The 17,518-nt window shown below is 41.2% G+C and overlaps 1 protein-coding gene across 1 annotated transcript in view; it reads right to left on the bottom strand.

The window, feature by feature from the left end:
* Nucleotides 1–310: 310 nt before the first annotated feature.
* The window catches only part of ada (adenosine deaminase), a 59,656-nt gene continuing 42,448 nt past the window's right edge, over nucleotides 311–17,518 (bottom strand). The window contains exons 7-11 of the mRNA XM_078236507.1: nucleotides 11,247–11,318; nucleotides 9,785–9,886; nucleotides 9,537–9,604; nucleotides 5,034–5,163; nucleotides 311–2,252 (exon numbers count right to left, since the gene is read on the bottom strand). Of these exons, the coding sequence (XP_078092633.1) occupies nucleotides 2,148–2,252; nucleotides 5,034–5,163; nucleotides 9,537–9,604; nucleotides 9,785–9,886; nucleotides 11,247–11,318 (477 nt within the window). The 3' untranslated portion in view covers nucleotides 311–2,147. The remainder of the gene's footprint in view (nucleotides 2,253–5,033; nucleotides 5,164–9,536; nucleotides 9,605–9,784; nucleotides 9,887–11,246; nucleotides 11,319–17,518) is intronic.

Below are 17,518 nucleotides of genomic sequence, written 5' to 3'. Positions count from 1 at the left end.
GAATATGTGAGAAAGAGTTACGAGCTAGAGATGCCCTCACCCCATGAATGAATAAAAATTAAGACCCAAGTAATCTTAATTTTCACTTCTTCCCCATTTTCAATCACCTCACAAACAGAAATAATGCACGTGTTCAATAGAGCAACTATGTAAACCACACTCCCAAATGATACTTCATCTTTAAACAAGCTGTTTCTCGCCTCTTCCCAAACACATTTATAAAATTATGTGACAGGCTAAAATTTTCTCTTTCATCTTTCGAATGCTCCAGTGGCAGTGAGTATAAAAATAACACAGCGTTCATTTTTTTAAATAAAAAATTTATTTTAATATCATCTCAAGTTGTTTGTTCAATTCGACTTTATAAATCATCTTTACACATCGATGCAGCTTCTGAGATCAGATAGCTACAGTCAAAAATTCTAATGAAGTTCATTTTTAATGAAAGGAGTGCCATTTATGGAACTATGAGCTAAGCTCTATGAGACATTGATAAGTTGTAACTAACACAGTGATGGAAACTTGGACAAATAACAGTTGGAACCAAAGATTAGTTTGAAACAGAGTTTTGAAAAAGCCTCTAATTTGAAATTATTTATTGAAAGTATTGAAATACAAATTGACCATATATTTAAAAGATGCTTCAGTACATGTGAATTCTGTATATGTACAATAGCTGCACTTCTCATAGGAGTTATAAAAGGCATGTGCCAGCACTTCCTTTCACATATTTAAAAGGAGGGCATCAATTGTTCCCATTGTAAAGTTTTGAAAGATATTTACGTATTTTTGCCAATATGCAACTTGCAGTGATGTACAGTGTCACTGTGATTTGAGGAGTTGAGTAAATGGTTGGTGGTGCTTTGTACAAACAAATGAATGAAACAGCTACGCAAAATGCCTACTAAGAAAGTGCTATGCTGAGACAATGATCACTGAATCTTTGTTTTTATGTCAAACAAAGTGCAACTCTGTCATGCCAGAGCAAGGAAACACTGCTGTAATGTTCAAAGTTGAACCTTCAGAATTTGCAGTCAAAAGTTACTCCCGAGTGTTTACTGATGGAATTAGCACCTGGTGGAAGAGGTGCAAGCTGAAATTAGTTGGTAGTATAGTTTAAGGGACTAGTAATATATACGAGACACATAATAATATATTGGAATGCTCCAATAGATTACTCTGTATAGTTATATACACTGACGTCAGCAATAGGGAAAAAATAAATTAAAATTTTGTTTTTAATAACTGAAGATAAACATATTGAACACACTAACACAATAAATTTCAAGTCCCCAATTATTTAAAAGGTGAAAGATCCAAATCAGGGATATAACAAAACCACTGAATTGTATGGAGGGTCTACGTTCGTTTCTGAAAATTGGAAGACTTCACTTCTCATTCACAATAAACTAATTGTCCTGAAGTTCTAGATGGAAAATCATTCCCGAAAGACCCAGTGAACCCTTTGCCAGTACAGGTCAGGCCTCCCACCTATCTCTCTCCCCCATCATACTCCATAAGGCAATGATTCAGCAAACAATATCTCTTCACAGACATTAGATTAGGGTAATGATACAGTGCTCTTATGTTATGCTTATTGATGTGAAATCCACAGTGCACAAGCTGTTATCCCCTATTTAGGAGTTTGTCCATAATTCTGGGTGTGTTACTGGAACTGACAAATATAACTGAATGAATCAAAAAACAATACAATATAGCACAGGAACAGGCCCTTCAGCCCACCATCAGCTGCATTAAAAATCCTTTATTGACCACAGTTTAGTAATCCTTTGGAATACTTGTAACTGAGGTACCAGGCTATAAAATTCTTTCATGTAGAACATATAAAATTATGAAATAATGTCCCATGTATTTTAAACAATTTTCTTAAAATCATTACCTAAAAATCATAAGAAACATTGAGTTAAATTCTGTCTACATTCTTGATTGCAAAGAACTTGAAAATTATTGAAAGATAGAAGACAATTTAGATCATACTTTGCTCTTCATAAATTCACAAAGTGTCATATTATGCAATAGTCACAAATTGAACAGTTAACAAAATAGTCTCAAATAATTTTGATTTTCAGTTCGTAATTGGATACGTGAGGCAGTCATATTTGCATGGGTGATTTGCCAGTAGCTACTCAACACACGGTGCTCTGTACCATCCCATAAGCCTCGTATAACGTGGATAGAAGTTCTTCTTTTTCTTTATCAGGGAGAAAGCAGGAGCTAGCTGCATTAATATTCTGTAAGTTAGTAGTAAAAAAAATCAGTTACTTTTATTAAAATATTTGCATAGCAAACATGACATTTCTTGGAGAGAAGGTTAAATTTTGAATTCTCCTGCATTTTAGAATAAATGTTGTATTCAAAATTACTAGGAACTCTTCAGGAATCATCCTGTTGACACGCTATTGGTATTTTTCAGTACTTTAGCTAAGATCAGGAGCTTACTGTGTAAGAAAACAGAGGAACAAGCCTACCTCCAATTGATCCAGCTAAGATCCATCTAATTTGTTATTAAAGAGTTTTCAGATGCTTAGATTTGTCAAAGAAATTGGTTCACACAGTAATTGGGGATCCTTAATGGGCCAAAATACTTTTTTCCCATTTGACTCTTTTCTTTAAATCTTCCTCTTCTTAAGCAAATAATAGGAATTACAAGCTACAGTGTGTAATGATACTGTGCCTTTAAGAAATGTATTTTAATCATGTTTCTTTGCAGTTTTTTTCAAGCAGCTCCTAGCACTTTCCTGGCACCGTTTTGTCTGTAACCCGTGTCCTATATTGTTACTGAGGTAGTATAAATGACATCATGTTTATTTTTAATCTGGACTAATGCAGTGTCCTGGGGTTTTATGGTCCTTTCGGGATTGCTGAGTGGAATCTGCTTTGGGATGATTGACAAGTCAGATGATGCCGGAAGACAGTTTTTTTCCCCCACAGAGAATTTCAAGTTTTTAGTTTTGGTTTAGTTGCTGTTAGAAGCTGGTGGAAGGCAGCAGTGTGTGTCTGTCTCTCTCTTTCTCCAGAGGCTTTTTGTTAAGTTCTAGGACTGGGAAGCCTCAGTTTTAATCCAACATTCAAAGGACCAATTCACAGCAGGTGTTAAAAAGCTGAAAACCAGCATCACATGAGCATACTTGCTTTTTGTGCCAAGTCTAGAAAGGTGTGTATGTTGGTGAGATGTTGTTTGACTTGGAACATCATAGATAGATAGCTGTTAAGGTTTATACTGCATCATGTTTGAATCTTGCAACTGGTAAAAGGTATGTTAATTATTTTTATTATCATGTATTTTAACTGTGTTTTTAAATGAATTTTGTTTAATAAAAGTTTCCTAGTGACTCACTTGAATCATACCTGGAGTGAAACACCTTATGCTCACCCATGCCAAATTCAAATGTAAAAACCTAGGATCTAGGCTATCTTTATAAAACACCTTGGAGTTTCTTGCCTGGGTCTTAACAAATGGTTTTCACTCACTTAGTAGAATCCTGAAACTGAAAGTCTGTGACAATTCCTCCTTTGCATTTAAGTAAGCATCTTGAGGCTTGTAATTACGTCAGTCAATTTATCAGCAGACAGATTAAACACTGGCGCAGCATATGTTTGCTGTGGTTCTGTTTGCAGGAGATGGAGGCTAATCTTTAGCCCATGCAAGCATTTTGCTGCACATTAAAAATTAAAAGACTGGCTAAGTCTTTACAAATGAGTCAAACCTGTGATTAGTCAGAATTAGAATGTCAGGTGTACAGTTTCATTTGGCCCCAGACATGAACCTCTCAGCTTCAAAAGCACAGTTCTACTGGGTTTTTAAATTCCATACAGCAACAGCCCTTTCTCTAGGGCCAGCACTTGTTTAAGGGCAACTGGAAACTGAACCAGCAGGGGAAGGAGGGATTGTGACACAGCAGGGGTATGCTGGAAGAGGGTGGGTATGGTTAAATGGAACTGAGATTTGGGACTGATGGGGTAGATTGGAAAGGAGGAAGCAGTCAGGAGTTTGGAGCTGGAGTTGGGGGAGAAGGGGCTTTGTGTGACGATGAGAAACAGGCAAATAGGAGTCAACTTGTGTGGGAACCATTATGTTGCATGCTGTGCAGCTTAGAGCGAACACTGCTAAAGATACTCACTGCTCCCAAATTGCATGCTCTGACTATACACCATAAGCTTCGATACATGGAGGGGTGAGATGCAGGATGGTCAAGTATGGGTCAGGAGTGACCTATAGTTGCGGTGTGGTGCTGGGGGTAAACATTCCTATTTTTTCCACCAGGCTCCATAGAAGGGGAAGAGGCATAAGAACTTTCCCGGCCATTTTTTTAGTGGCTTCCAGTGGTTCCTCTATGGGATTCTGTTTAGGTTATTATAGAACTGGAAAAGCTATTCAGAAATTACTAGCTCATGATCCACCAAGTTAGGCACACATTTTGCAAAACGATCCTAAAATAGGTAGAAATTTGAACTGATTCAATACTGACATCAGGCAGTTGTCAATTATCCCTGAAAACAATCAATTCAGGATGCCAACCATGATGTCAGTGTAAATCAGATACAGGAGCCCCAGAAATTAGTATACACTGCACCCATTTTATGGGCAAACATGTACCAATTTCTTTCGGTTTTGCTGAATAACTTTTGCTGAATTTGGCCGATACCAAGTGCCAGGATGCTGGATTAGAATCACAATGTAAATTGAGTTCTACACCCCTGATCCAAATACTACTCTGTTACTGGTTTTCTTGTGTCCTTTCCACACAACTACAATAGGTACGGGGTTCAGAGGTCAGCACCAATCTCTCCAGCATTAAACTACCAATTAATATAATGCATAAACCCACCACAATATTAATTCTAATTATAAAGGCAATCATTACTTTCCAGAAAACCCCAACCTCTATGAACAAAGTTCACTGAATATGCAATACACTATTTTGTTTTAAAAAGCGCATTTTCTGATTCACAGTTAGAAAAGAGGTTACAAGATATTCAATTTGTGGGCTAGAATTTCAATATCAACTTACCGCCTTTATGAAATCATCTTCTGTGAAACACATGTATTTTAATGCAACTTGATAATCTTTATCCAGCGTGGATTTGAATATCAATGGATCATCACTATTCAGGGAATAGTTTGCACCATCCTCTCTAAACCTGTGAATATATAAATGTCAGGAGGATCAAAGACTTAACACTCACGAGAAGCCATGAATGCTATCTTTGTACTGTATCATACTCCAACACTGAATATCTCCTGTACTTATCATCAGTCCTGTCCCCTCTTCTGGCTTTTATATAGCCAAAGCCACTTTAAAAATAATTCATACATTTGTGTTACATTTCTTTAATCATAAGTAATAGGACCAAGAATAGGCCATTTGCCCCACAGAGCCTATTCCACTATTCAATAAGATCACTGGTGTTTTGATTGTTGCCTTAAATTCCATTTTCCTGCCTGTCCCTCTTATTTGATTTTGATTCATTATTGTCACGTGTTAGTATACAGTGAAAAGTATTGTTTCTTGCACGCTATCATAGAATCTTAGAAACCCTACAGTGCAGAAAGAGGCCATTTGGCTTATCAAGTCTGCACCGACCACATCCCACCCAGGCCCTACCCCCATATCCCTACACATTTACCCGCTAATCCCTCTAACCTATGCATTTCAGGACACTAAGGGGCAATTTTAGCATGGCCAATCAACCTAACCCGCACATCTTTGGACTGTGGGAGGAAGCCGGAGCACCCGGAGGAAACGCACGCAGACACGAGGAAAATGTGCAAACTCCACACAGACAATGACCCAAGCCGGGAATCGAACCCAGGTCCTTGGAGCTGTGAAGCAGCAGTGCTAACCACTGTGTTACCGTGCCGCTATACAGACAAAGCATACCATTCATAGAGAAGGAAATGAGAGAGTGCAGAGTGTAGTGTTACAGTCATAGCTAGGATGTAGAGAAAGATCAATTTAATGCAAGGTAGGTCCATTCAAAATTCTGATGGCAGCAGGGAAGAAGCTGTTCTTGAGTCGGTTGGTACGTGACCTAAGACTTCTGTATCTTTTTCCCGATGGAAGGTGGAGGAAGAGAGAATGTCCGGAGTGCGTGGGGTCCTTAATTATGCTGGCTGCTTTGCCAAGACAACGGGAAGTGTAGACAGAGTCCTTATAGATGACAAATCTGCCCAACTCAGCTTTGAGCATATTAAATGACCCAGCCTCCAACGCTCTGCGTTGAAGACCCTCAGAGAAGAAATTCCTCCTCGTCTTCATCTTAAATGGAAGGCCATTTTTTAAAAAACTGTGCCCATAGTTCTAGATTCCCCCACAAGGGGTTAGAATCCTCCAAAGGATAGTTGGTAACAAAGCAAGAAACCAATGGAGGAATTTTCTCATTTCTTGGCGGAATGACACAGCAGGTGAGAAAAAATGTGTGGAAGCTGCCAGCCCCAAAGGTGGTTTCCTCTGCCATATTGTTGGGGACTTGTAAAAAAAATATGAGGCGGACCCCACAATGTCATACCAGCAATTTTGTTCTTAAAAGATCAGGGCACTCTTTTTAAAGGGTGCCCCAATACAAAAAATAAAAATAGAACCTCACCCCCAAGTAATGTCAGAGGGCAGTAAGCCAGGCATGATTTCTCCCCCTTGGGGGTGGGGCAGATGGCCTCACCTGCACACCTTTGGTGGGTTATGCTTGCCAGGTACACTTCGCGGGGGACCTGTCATGAATTACATTGGCACGCCCTCATGTCAACATGAATTGACAATCAAACAGGGGGGGCAGGAGGGGTAGCCTGATAATTAGATTTAAATGCATTCAAATGGGGAACATCAGGAATTCCTATTACCTCATTGGTTGGGGACAGGGATAATCAGAACGGGAAATCCCGCTGCCATTAATCACTTTTTGGGACTCCTGTGGGATTTACCGCTCCCGCCGCCAATCCAGCCCCGTTGAAAATGGGAGCAGAAAATCCCTTTCCCCATGTCTTTACTTCTTCAGGACACAGCTTTATTTCAACTCACATGAAGCTTCATCACAGATCCTTTATAAGCATCCAGTGATATGCTTAACTAATTCACCTCTAATTACGAACTGAATCACTTATTGACTATCAGCTATTTCCTATCCCAACATTACCCTGTCAAACCTGTGGAATTGTATGAACTAAGCAGTAGCATGCTGGGAAAATTGGTCAACTCTCTGGTACAATGTAAGAACGCTGACCAAAGCTATTTCAAAATGCCAGACCCTTGTATGAGTTAATAAGGCTGTATGAGTAAATAAAACAAGATAAGGTCAGGGAGGAAGGAGTCACCGACCTTCTTCTGTTCCATGAAAGGACAAGATAAGGGTATGAATAATGGGACAACGAGTTCGGGAAGGTCAGCAAGTTAAAACATGATTAATGATATTGCTCACGATTCTATTACTAATCGAATTCCTGAATATGCTCCGGTCACAAAAACTGATGATGATTTTGCATAAATACTGAACTGGTTCTTTGTATAATTGCAGACTTGTGGAAGAATCAGCAGCTGTATCAACTGCTCTCTGACCCCAAGTTTTAGCCATATACTGCATGCAGTTATTCTTAAATAAATGCTTGTTATGTTGATGGAATGAATTTTGTAGAGTCTATCTTTCACAGTCAAGAAGCAGGAAAGTTTCCACTTCAACAAACCCCTTCAGAATCTCACATGCGTCAACGAGATCAGCTCCCATTCTTCTCAACTCCAATGGGTATAGGTTCAATCTCTCCTCATAAGAAAATGTATTCCTCCCAGGAACCAGTCCAGTGAACCTTTTCTGAAGTTCTCCCAATGTAAATCTCCGTTATTTGCACACACTACTCCAGCTGCAGTGGCACCAATGCCTGTACAGATGTAGCAAGACTTCCCTACTTTTACATTCCATCCCTCCTTCAATAAAGGCCAACTTGCAGTACCTGCAATGCCAACCCTTTGTGGTTAATGTAAAAGGACACATGTATAATACCTCTCTGTATCATTCTGCAGTCTCTCCATTTTAAATATTCTACTTTTCCATTCTCCCTGCCAAAGTGGACAACCTTACATTTTCCCACTTTATATTCTATCTGCCAATTTTTGGCCCACTCACTTAACTCGTCTATATCTCTTTGCAGATTCTCACTTCTCTACCTATCTTTATGTCATCTGCAAAATTGGCAACAAAGCAGGCTGTCCCTTCATCCAAGTCATTAATATAGATTGTAAATGATTGAGGCCTCAGCAGCTGATACCTGTGGCACTCCACTTGTTGCAGTTTGCCAACCTGAAAGTGACACATTTATCCCAACTCTCTGTTTTCTGTTAGTTATTCAATCTTTTATCCATGCTAGTATATTACCCCCGAAATTGTGAGCTTTAATCTCCATGTCTAACTACTCATTTTATCACCACATTCTCAAATAATGTTGAATCTAAAAGTGCAAGCACATTGTCTATTTTTAGGCTATAAACAGAGGTTCCTGCGACCACTCAGTCAGAACTCTTTTGCAGTCTTCCCACCTCGCTGCAGGTTGGACAATCACCATTCGGAGCCTTTCCAACATGTTTCTGGTGCAACCTAAACCTGCATTGTCCCTGCTCCATAGTGTTAGCATAAATTCCAGTACCAAGTGCTATATATCTGCTGTTCCCTGTGCAAATTTAACAAACAGTAAGAGGCTGTTTGTAACAGTTTGAACATAGAACTTAGAAGCAGCACTAGGTTATTCAGCCCTTCAAGTCTGCTCCATCATTCAGTAAGGCATGCATGACCCTAGTTCTGGTCTCAATTCCAGTTTCTTGCCCACCCTCCATAATCCTCGACTCCCTTGTCTATCAAAAATATGTCTGTGCCTTGAATAAATTCAATGACCCAGCCTCCACTGCCCTCTGTGGGAGAGAATTTCACACAGTAACGATCCTCTTGAGGGAAATAATTTCTCCTCCTCTCAGCATAAAAAGGATGACTTTTTATTCTTAAGCTGTGTGCCCTATTTCTAGTCTCCCCACAAGTGGAAACATCCCTCCTGGTATCCACCCTATCAAGTTCCCCAAGATCACCTCTCATTCTTCCAAACTCCAATGGGTATAGGCCCAACTTGTTCAACCTTTCTTCATAAGATAAGCTCCTCATCCCAGTAAAGAGTCAAATGAAACTTCTCTGCACTGCTTCTAAAGCAATTAAATCCTCTTTCAAATAAGGAGGCCAAGACAGTATTTCAGACATGGTCTCAACAAGGTCCTATACAGCTGCAGTAAAACATCTCTACTTTTATATTCCATTCCCCTTACAATAAACACCAACATTTCATCCGCCTTCCTGATCACTTGTATTCTGAAGGTTTCCCTGTTTGCTGTAGTGCGCTCTTTCATCAATAAACCAAATATTGGGACAGTAGCAGTTTGTTGAAGGAGAAACGACTCCTCAAGTACACAGGCAGTACTTCCTTTCCTCAATGATTCACTTAGGAAGACTTTAACCGCATCTCATGTCCAGCAAATAATATGACTCACCTTATACTTGGATGCTTAGTTAAATCTGGATCGCAGGCACCAGTGAGATAGCTAGACCAGGGGCACAGCTGAAAAAAAAAGCAAAGACATCAACTAAACCCCTCCACAACTTCAGCAGACAGAAATGTATGTTCCACTGACAAGCATGTAGGATAGCCTGACCTTTAGAAATGCAACAGAATTAAATCATTCTGTCATCAACATGGAGTGAAAAGTAAATGGCAAATGTATCTCCAGGATCAGCCTACCTCAAAATGCATATTCTGTTTTAACAACCGCTCGTAGAGACAAGGATCTTCAACTGCGTGATAGCCATGTCCAATTCGTTCAGCCTTCAAAACATCTACTGCCTAACAATATATAAATGTAAAATAAATCATTTAAGGTGATGGAAGCTAGCAGAAAAAAATCACGACTTGCAGCATTTCAGTCAATATTTTCACAGTCACTTCATTGCACAAATAAATAAACTTTAAATGTTGCAAACCAGGACTACATTTTACAAAGTCAATTGACATGTGCCCAATAAACTGAGTAAATGTATTCGCTTGTTTTTTTCTGTATTTTCAAACTCCCCACCCCAAATTCCAACCTCCATGTTGCCTTCCTTCAAAAAAATAATTCCTTTAGCTTTAAACTCTACTGTTGCTCTCAAAGCCACTTTTTCTTGGGTTCAAGTTGCATGCTTTCCCCTTCATTGCCCTTTTCCGGTCCAAGAGGTGAGAGAGACACCACTGGAGCTGTAGTTATGGAAGCCGGAGGGAGACCCTTTGGCTGATTTGGCACACGCTTTACAAACTTGGCACACAGGCCCATTCAACATTTTGGCACGTGGCTCATTACAAACATCTGTAATGCTGCAAGAGTGACCCAGCATTCACATTATTTAAATGAGCCAGACACCCAATTTACAACAAGATTATTTAAATCCAGTTTCTGTGATTGCAAATTCTATGAAAAGGCAGTGGAGTGTCTTTGAGCATGTTGCGGTGAGCAGCAGGATTTGGCAAGATGCTGCAACTTCACAGGGAAGACAAAGGGATTGGGTGACCTTTGGATTGGGGGCTACAGTCACAGTGTCTCAGACAGGGAGATACAATAGAAGCTATAAAGAGAGAAAGCATATACATAATGCCCTCTGTAAAAGAGTGGCACAGTGGTTAGCACTGCTGCCTCAGTGCCAGGGACCCACATTCAATTCTGGCCTTGGGTGACTGTCTGTGTGAAGTTTGCACATTCTCCTCGTGTCTGCGTGGGTTTCCTCCCACACTCCAACGATGTGCAGGTTAGGTGGATTGGCTGTGCTAAATTGCCCCTTAGTGTCCAAAGATGTGTAGGTTAGATGGATTAGTCATGGTAAATGCTCAGTGTTACAGGGATTGCAGAGCAGGGGTGCTAGAGGTCTGGGGAAGATGCTCTTTGGGAGAGTCAGTGCAGACTCAAATGGGCTGAATGGCCTCCTTCTGCACTGTAGAGATTCAATGGTTCTATGGACTACAGGAGAAAGGGGAGGAGTGGCACTGGGTGACTTGCTTTTCCACAAAGTCAGTTCAGATAAAACAGGCCAAATGGCCTTCTGTGCTGTAATCGTTCTAGGGTTTCTTTGGTGTCAATTAGGAACGTGACTCTATTTACACTGGGATCAAAAAGTCATCACTGCTGTAAGATATTAAACAAACCAGGTATAAGTAAGTACATAGCCTGCCTCACCTCTTTGACCACTGAAGCAGGTCCAACTTCACCCGCATGTACAGTTCGATGGATGCCACTTTTAACAGCCTCCTGGCAAAGTAATAAAACAGGAAAAGAAATATTGATATCTGCAAAAAACCAAACAGAACTGATCCTTCTTTTGACAGAAGTTTGCACTCACTTGATAAAAGTATCATTGCTGTAAGAACTTGCATTCATATCATACCTCAGACATCAGAAGTGTTTTTATTTTTACAGTCGATGAAGTTTATTTTTATAAACATGGTCAATATGCAGATGTGGGAAAATTGAAAAAAAAACACAATTTGTACATCGCAAGGTAGCATTAACAGCAGTTACATAAATGGTCAGATAATCTGTTTTCAGTGGTGCTAGCTGAGGGACAAATATTATGATGTGGAGATGCCGGCGTTGGACTGGGGTAAACACAGTAAGAAGTTTAACAACACCAGATTAAAGTCCAACAGGTTTATTTGGTAGCAAAAGCCACTAACTTTCGGAGCGCTGCTCCTTCGTCAGATGAGTGGGAGTTCTGTTCACAAACAGGGCACAGAGACACAAACTCAATTTACAAAAATAACAATTAGAATGCGAGTCTTTACAGGTAATCAAGTCTTAAAGGTACAGACAATGTGAGTGGAGAGAGGGTTAAGCACAGGTTAAAGAGATGTGTATTGTCTCCAGACAGGACAGTTAGTGCGATTTTGCAAACCCAGGCAAATCGTGGGGGTTACAGATAGTGTGACATGAACCCAAGATCCCGGTTGAGGCCGTCCTCATGTGTGCGGAACTTGGCTATCAGTCTCTGCTCAGCGACTCTGCGCTGTCATGCGTCGTGAAGGCCACCTTGGAGAAATATTACACAGGAAATTTCTTCAAATGCACATTTGACCCGTAAAAGCAAATGCACTGTCAATTTAATATTTTATCTGGGAGATAACACATTCAGCACACCCTTCATAATGCAATGATGTGTCAGCCTAACCGTGCTCTCAAGTCGCTGTCACTGGCTTCAGACCAAATACTTGTACTTCAGATACAAGAGTGGTACCACTGACTCATGTTTAGCACCTCATTAGCAACAAGGATCTGGACTTGGCACGTGTAGGACTCAATTTTCTTCCAGCTCAGATTGATGGGATTAAAGTCTCTTTGCCTTACCTCTAAACATGTTCCATAAAATGAACTTGGGCTGTCTCAATTTAGATTGTATTTTCCTGCCGTTATTTTAGCACTAAATTGGTGGTTCCATTGAGATAAGATGGGAATAATCGTGGGGTTGTTACGAGACTGAAGTTGATAAGACTGAAGTGTGATAATGGAGAAGAAATTTTATCATGCAGTTGACTAATCCTATCCGTACGACTTTAAATTGCTCAGTGCAAACTCGGTATACTAAAAACAGGAAATGATATATGGTACAACAGTATGCTCAGTGCAGCCTTGGGTCCATAAGTTTTCTCAAGAGTTGCAGACACCAGTTCATGCAGCAGAAACATCACTTGCATATTAAACACAGCTTCTACCACAACTGAGCAAGTTCGGCACAGACAAGAAGGTTCGGCACAGACAAGAAGGGCCAAAAGGCCTGTTTCTGAGCTGTAATTTTCTATGGTTCTATGGTTCCTAGCCATTATTCTAATGGGAAGTCTTGTGGTGCAGTGGGTACCTTTCACGCCTCGGAGCCAGAAGATCCGGGTTCAATTCCCACTCCGGAATTGCTGGCCAAGGAAAGTGCATTCATAACAGGCTGAATGTCAACTTGTAAATCCTTCCAACATTCACCAATGGCAGATGGTGAGAGCAGGAGAGGTTCCTGCGATGGACAGGAAATTGCAGCCTCCACCATCATCATCCATAGCGCCAGGTTACAACATGCATGCAAAGTCTATGGCTGGAATTTTACCATCACGCCCACCACGGGAATCGGAGTGGGCGAGGGGCGGGCCATGGGAAGGTCCATTGACCTCGGGCGGGATTTTATGGTTCCAGGCTGAACGAGGCCGTAAAATCCTGCCACAGTGACTTTGGCTCCTTGTGACTTTCTGGGGAAATGGGTTCAAATCCCACCATAGCAGCTGGTGGAATTTAAATTCAATGAATAAATCTGGAATTGAAAGTTAGTCTCCGTGATGGCGACCCATTCCCAATTTCCCCCCCCCCCACCACACTGCTATCCACCCCCTTTCCCAATTCACCCCCCAGCCCACGCTGCTGTCCACCACCTTTCCCTATCCTCCCCCCCCGCCACATTCTATCCCCCCCCCTTTTCCAATCCCCCCAACACTGCTTTCCCTTTCCCTGCATCCCTCTCCTTTTAAGACCTTATCACAACTTTGACCAAGCCTTTGGGCATTAATTTTAATATTTTCTCCCTTGGTTCTATGCCAGTGTTGATCTGATCATGCTGCTGTGAAATGCCTTGCAATGTTTTTCTATCTCAAAAGTTGCTATTTTATTTTGTTGGCATTATCCTCCTAAAGTATTATCTTTACAAGTCTGTAAACTTGTGATTTAAAAGTCATAACAGAAGCCAGTTTTTACCAACCATTTTAAAAATATACTTTTTGGATAATACAGTTTTACTTGCTAATTTTCATCATAATATTAATAAATGTACAGTTGCACTGAGCAATGAAGTTTTTGTTAAGCACAAAAGTCTAGGCCGATAATCCAGCGATAAGGGATTGCTGCACAATCAGATATATCGCATAGATCTCATTACCATGTTAACCGCAATTCTCAAAGGAAATGATTCAGTTGCTTGGCAGAAAATAGCTGCCAGCATAACTGAAAAAAAGACAACCTTCCATTTATACCTTGGATGTCTTGAGAATGCTATAAAAGGATACAGTATGTTTGATGCATGACTTCTTACAGGACCTCCAAATACGTACACAAAAATGTGCACAGAACTTTTCTGTAGCCACTTGTTTTCTCATCAAGAAGCAGAAACTGCTTTCAGAGCTGCAGTTATTTTCTATTTCCCCTCAGCCCATTCACCACAAGCTATTGGCACCCAATAGCTTGTGCAAGCGGAAGATGTGCCAATCCTGCCTTCCTTCCCCTACCCTGCCCACCATCCAGGGCCCCAAACATTTCCACCAGGTGAAACAGCAACTTACTTGTACGTCTTCCAATTCAGTAGACTGTACTCAACTGGCCACAATCCCAGTCTCTTTTCCATCAAGAGACCAAACATAAACTGGGCGATTGCTTTTCTAAACATCTCCACTCAGTCCGAAAGCATGGCCCCCGACCTTCTGATTGTCTGTAATTTTAATTCCCCACTGTGCTCCCACTCTGATCTTTCTATCCTCAGCCTGCTGCAGAGTTCCAAAATAATTTCAACTCAGGCTCAAGGAACGGGAATTCATCTTTCAACTTCACATTCTAGAGCTTTTTTGACTCAACAATGTCAGGTCATAACTACTGTCTTACGCAGAAGGCAGCTGATAATCCTGCTACTGCAATTTATAACTGCTTCAGACCCATCTCTTGTTTCTTTCCTTGTCCCAATACCATCTCTTTTGGTCTTTTAATCTCTCTTGTCTGCCGCCCGATCACAAACATTCCCTTTTGTTCTTCCCTTCTCTCGCTGATCCTTGCCTCTGTACTGGTTTCAACCCTGTACCTCACTAACTTTTTCTGGTTCTGATAAAAGGCCATTAACTTGAAATGTTAACCTCGGTTCTCTCTCCACAGGGTTTTATAACTTGTGATCAATTCACTACCACTTCTTTTCCAGAAAGGCCCATCTTAAAGTTCTACTCTTCTCTCCAACAGGATCTCCATCTGTCAATTCTGCATTTGCTGCTCATATTTGATCAGTTATTTATCAAAAAGGGCCTCCTAAAGAACTGCCCCTATCTCTGACTTATTCCATGTGGATTCCAACGTAACGTCCGCCTTTCAAGTTTCAGATTTGCCCATGATTACCGACGTTTCCAAGATATTTATGTTCCTTGAAACATTACCCTCACTGTATCCCAAGATTCACGCTCAATTCCATGCATCTCCATACCCATGTTCAGCAATCCTGAATCTCAAAGCTGTCCTGGTTCCCAGTTCTATTTCATCCTTCTCCTCATGCAGCATTTTAATAAAAGCCGCCTTTCTTCCTTTCAAATGTTAAGGGTTGCAAGTGTAGATTGAGTAGCTATGTGAGAACATGATGGTGTGGCTACATCGGAGGTCCTGTGGTGGGAGCAAGGATAACCGAGTTTAAAACTAAACTGCCTTTGTTTAAAGTCCTTGATGTCACTGCTTTAGGGAATCCACAGCATTCTATATGATGTCAGGTACTGGCAGTATGGCACAAAGACTTTGCTGCATTGATTAGGGCAGCAGGGTGGCACAATGGTTAGCACTGCTGCCTCACAATGCCAGGGACCTGGGTTTGATTCCCAGATTGGGTGACTATCAGCATGGAGTTTGCACATTCTCCCAGTGTCTGCGTGTGTTTCCTCCCACAGTCCAAAGATGTGCGAGTTAGGTTGATTGGCCATGGTACATTGCCCTTTAGTGTCATGGGAATTAGCAGGGTAAATATGTAGGGCTACGGGGATAGGGTCTGGGTGGGATTGTGGTCAGTGCAGACTCGATGGGCTAAATGGCCTCCTTCTACACTACAGGGCTTCTACGATTAATTCAGTTCTCTCTGATGAGAATATTGCGGATAGTTTTGAATAGTTCCAGAAGGAGTGGCATATTTACTGTGATGCTGCACTCTTAGACAAACCAATAAAGGTACAGGATTTCACCTTATTAAACCTCGCAGGTCCCTAGGCTGTCGAAAAATTCAAGTCATTTGTCTTCCAGATGGAGGAGGAAAAAGAAGACCCCGAGATAATCGTGAAACAATTTGAGAACATCTGGTAAAAAAAAAACCTAATCCTTGATAGGCATGCATTCAATTCCATGAACCAGAAAGCAGATGAGCCAATACAATCCTACACCCAAAAAATATTGGCACACCCTGCTCCAACTGCAGCAGCCGGAACCCACTGAACAGAACAGCTTGTACTGTATGTGGTAAAAGATGTAAAAAATGCAGGAAATGAAACCACTTCGCTAAATGCTGCAGACCCAAACCGCAGCAGCCCTCCTCTGCTATCGGCAACATGACAGCGGCTCAATCCTCCAGGGGTGGAAGTGTTAGTAAGGTGAATGAATTGTAGTTCAACTAAAGCAGTAAAGCTACAGAGCCTCAAACAACACTCGATTGCGACAGTGTTGACAACGTCACAAGAAAGAGTAAGATCTTCACCACGTTTAACAACAACTCCAGACTTAAAGTCAAGATTGATACTGGAATGAAGGACAATGTACTTTCCAATCAGAAGTTACGGGAATTAGACCCGTATGCAGCATCAGATCCCAGCATCCAGTCACATCTTGTGGCTTATGGCAGACAGACAATCAACACTGAGGGTTGATGATTCGTTACCACCAACAGTCTATGCTCTGAGAAGAGTACCAGTAACCATGAAGCAGAAAGTAGTCAATGAGCTGCATTGGATGACAGCACTAGTTGTCATAACTTCGACGAGGCCACAGAATAGGTTTCAGCAATGGTTGACCCAGTAATGAAAGCTGGCAGAATCAGGACTTGCACTGACCCAGTGCACTTGAACAAGGAGCTGCTCAGACTTCATCACCTTATGGAGACATTATGCAAAATGCAGCTTCTGGCAGATCCTGTTGGATGAGGAATCTTTGAAACTAACCATATTCATGTCTCCAGTAGGCAGATGGCATTCTCTTTGTATGTCCTATTGGATCTCCACTGGCAGCGAGGTTTTCCAGCAATGCATGGAGCAACTCTTTGCAGGCCAACCTTGCGAGATTATTGTTGATGACATCCTTGTTTGGGGTCGTACTACGCAAGAACATGATGCATATCTTTGTCTCATCCTCGACAGAATCAGGACCTTGCAATTGAAGCTTAACCCTGCTAAATGCAGATTCAGGTCAACTAAGTTCCTTACATGGGTCATCTACTCACAGCCGATGATGTAAAGCCAAATCCAGATAAGAGAATAGCTATACAACAGATGGCCATTCCTGTGGACTAGGACAACATTCCTGTCAATAAAATTATTCACCACCGCAAACCTCGCAGTTAACATCAGCCAGGTTTGAAACAGAAAACTGGGGTTCAAGTCCGGAATCCTAAAAAGCTCAAGTTCTTTGGGTGTAGGGAATTTTTGACTTTGAACCAAATGAGAGTGAGGACCATGTGCAATCAAGTGAGAACGTGTTATTTC

Source organism: Mustelus asterias, chromosome 20 (genome assembly GCF_964213995.1).
Source record: "Mustelus asterias chromosome 20, sMusAst1.hap1.1, whole genome shotgun sequence".
Lineage (NCBI taxonomy): Eukaryota > Metazoa > Chordata > Chondrichthyes > Carcharhiniformes > Triakidae > Mustelus > Mustelus asterias.
Note: the sequence above shows the minus strand (reverse complement) of the source record. Positions and strands in the feature narration are given on the sequence as shown.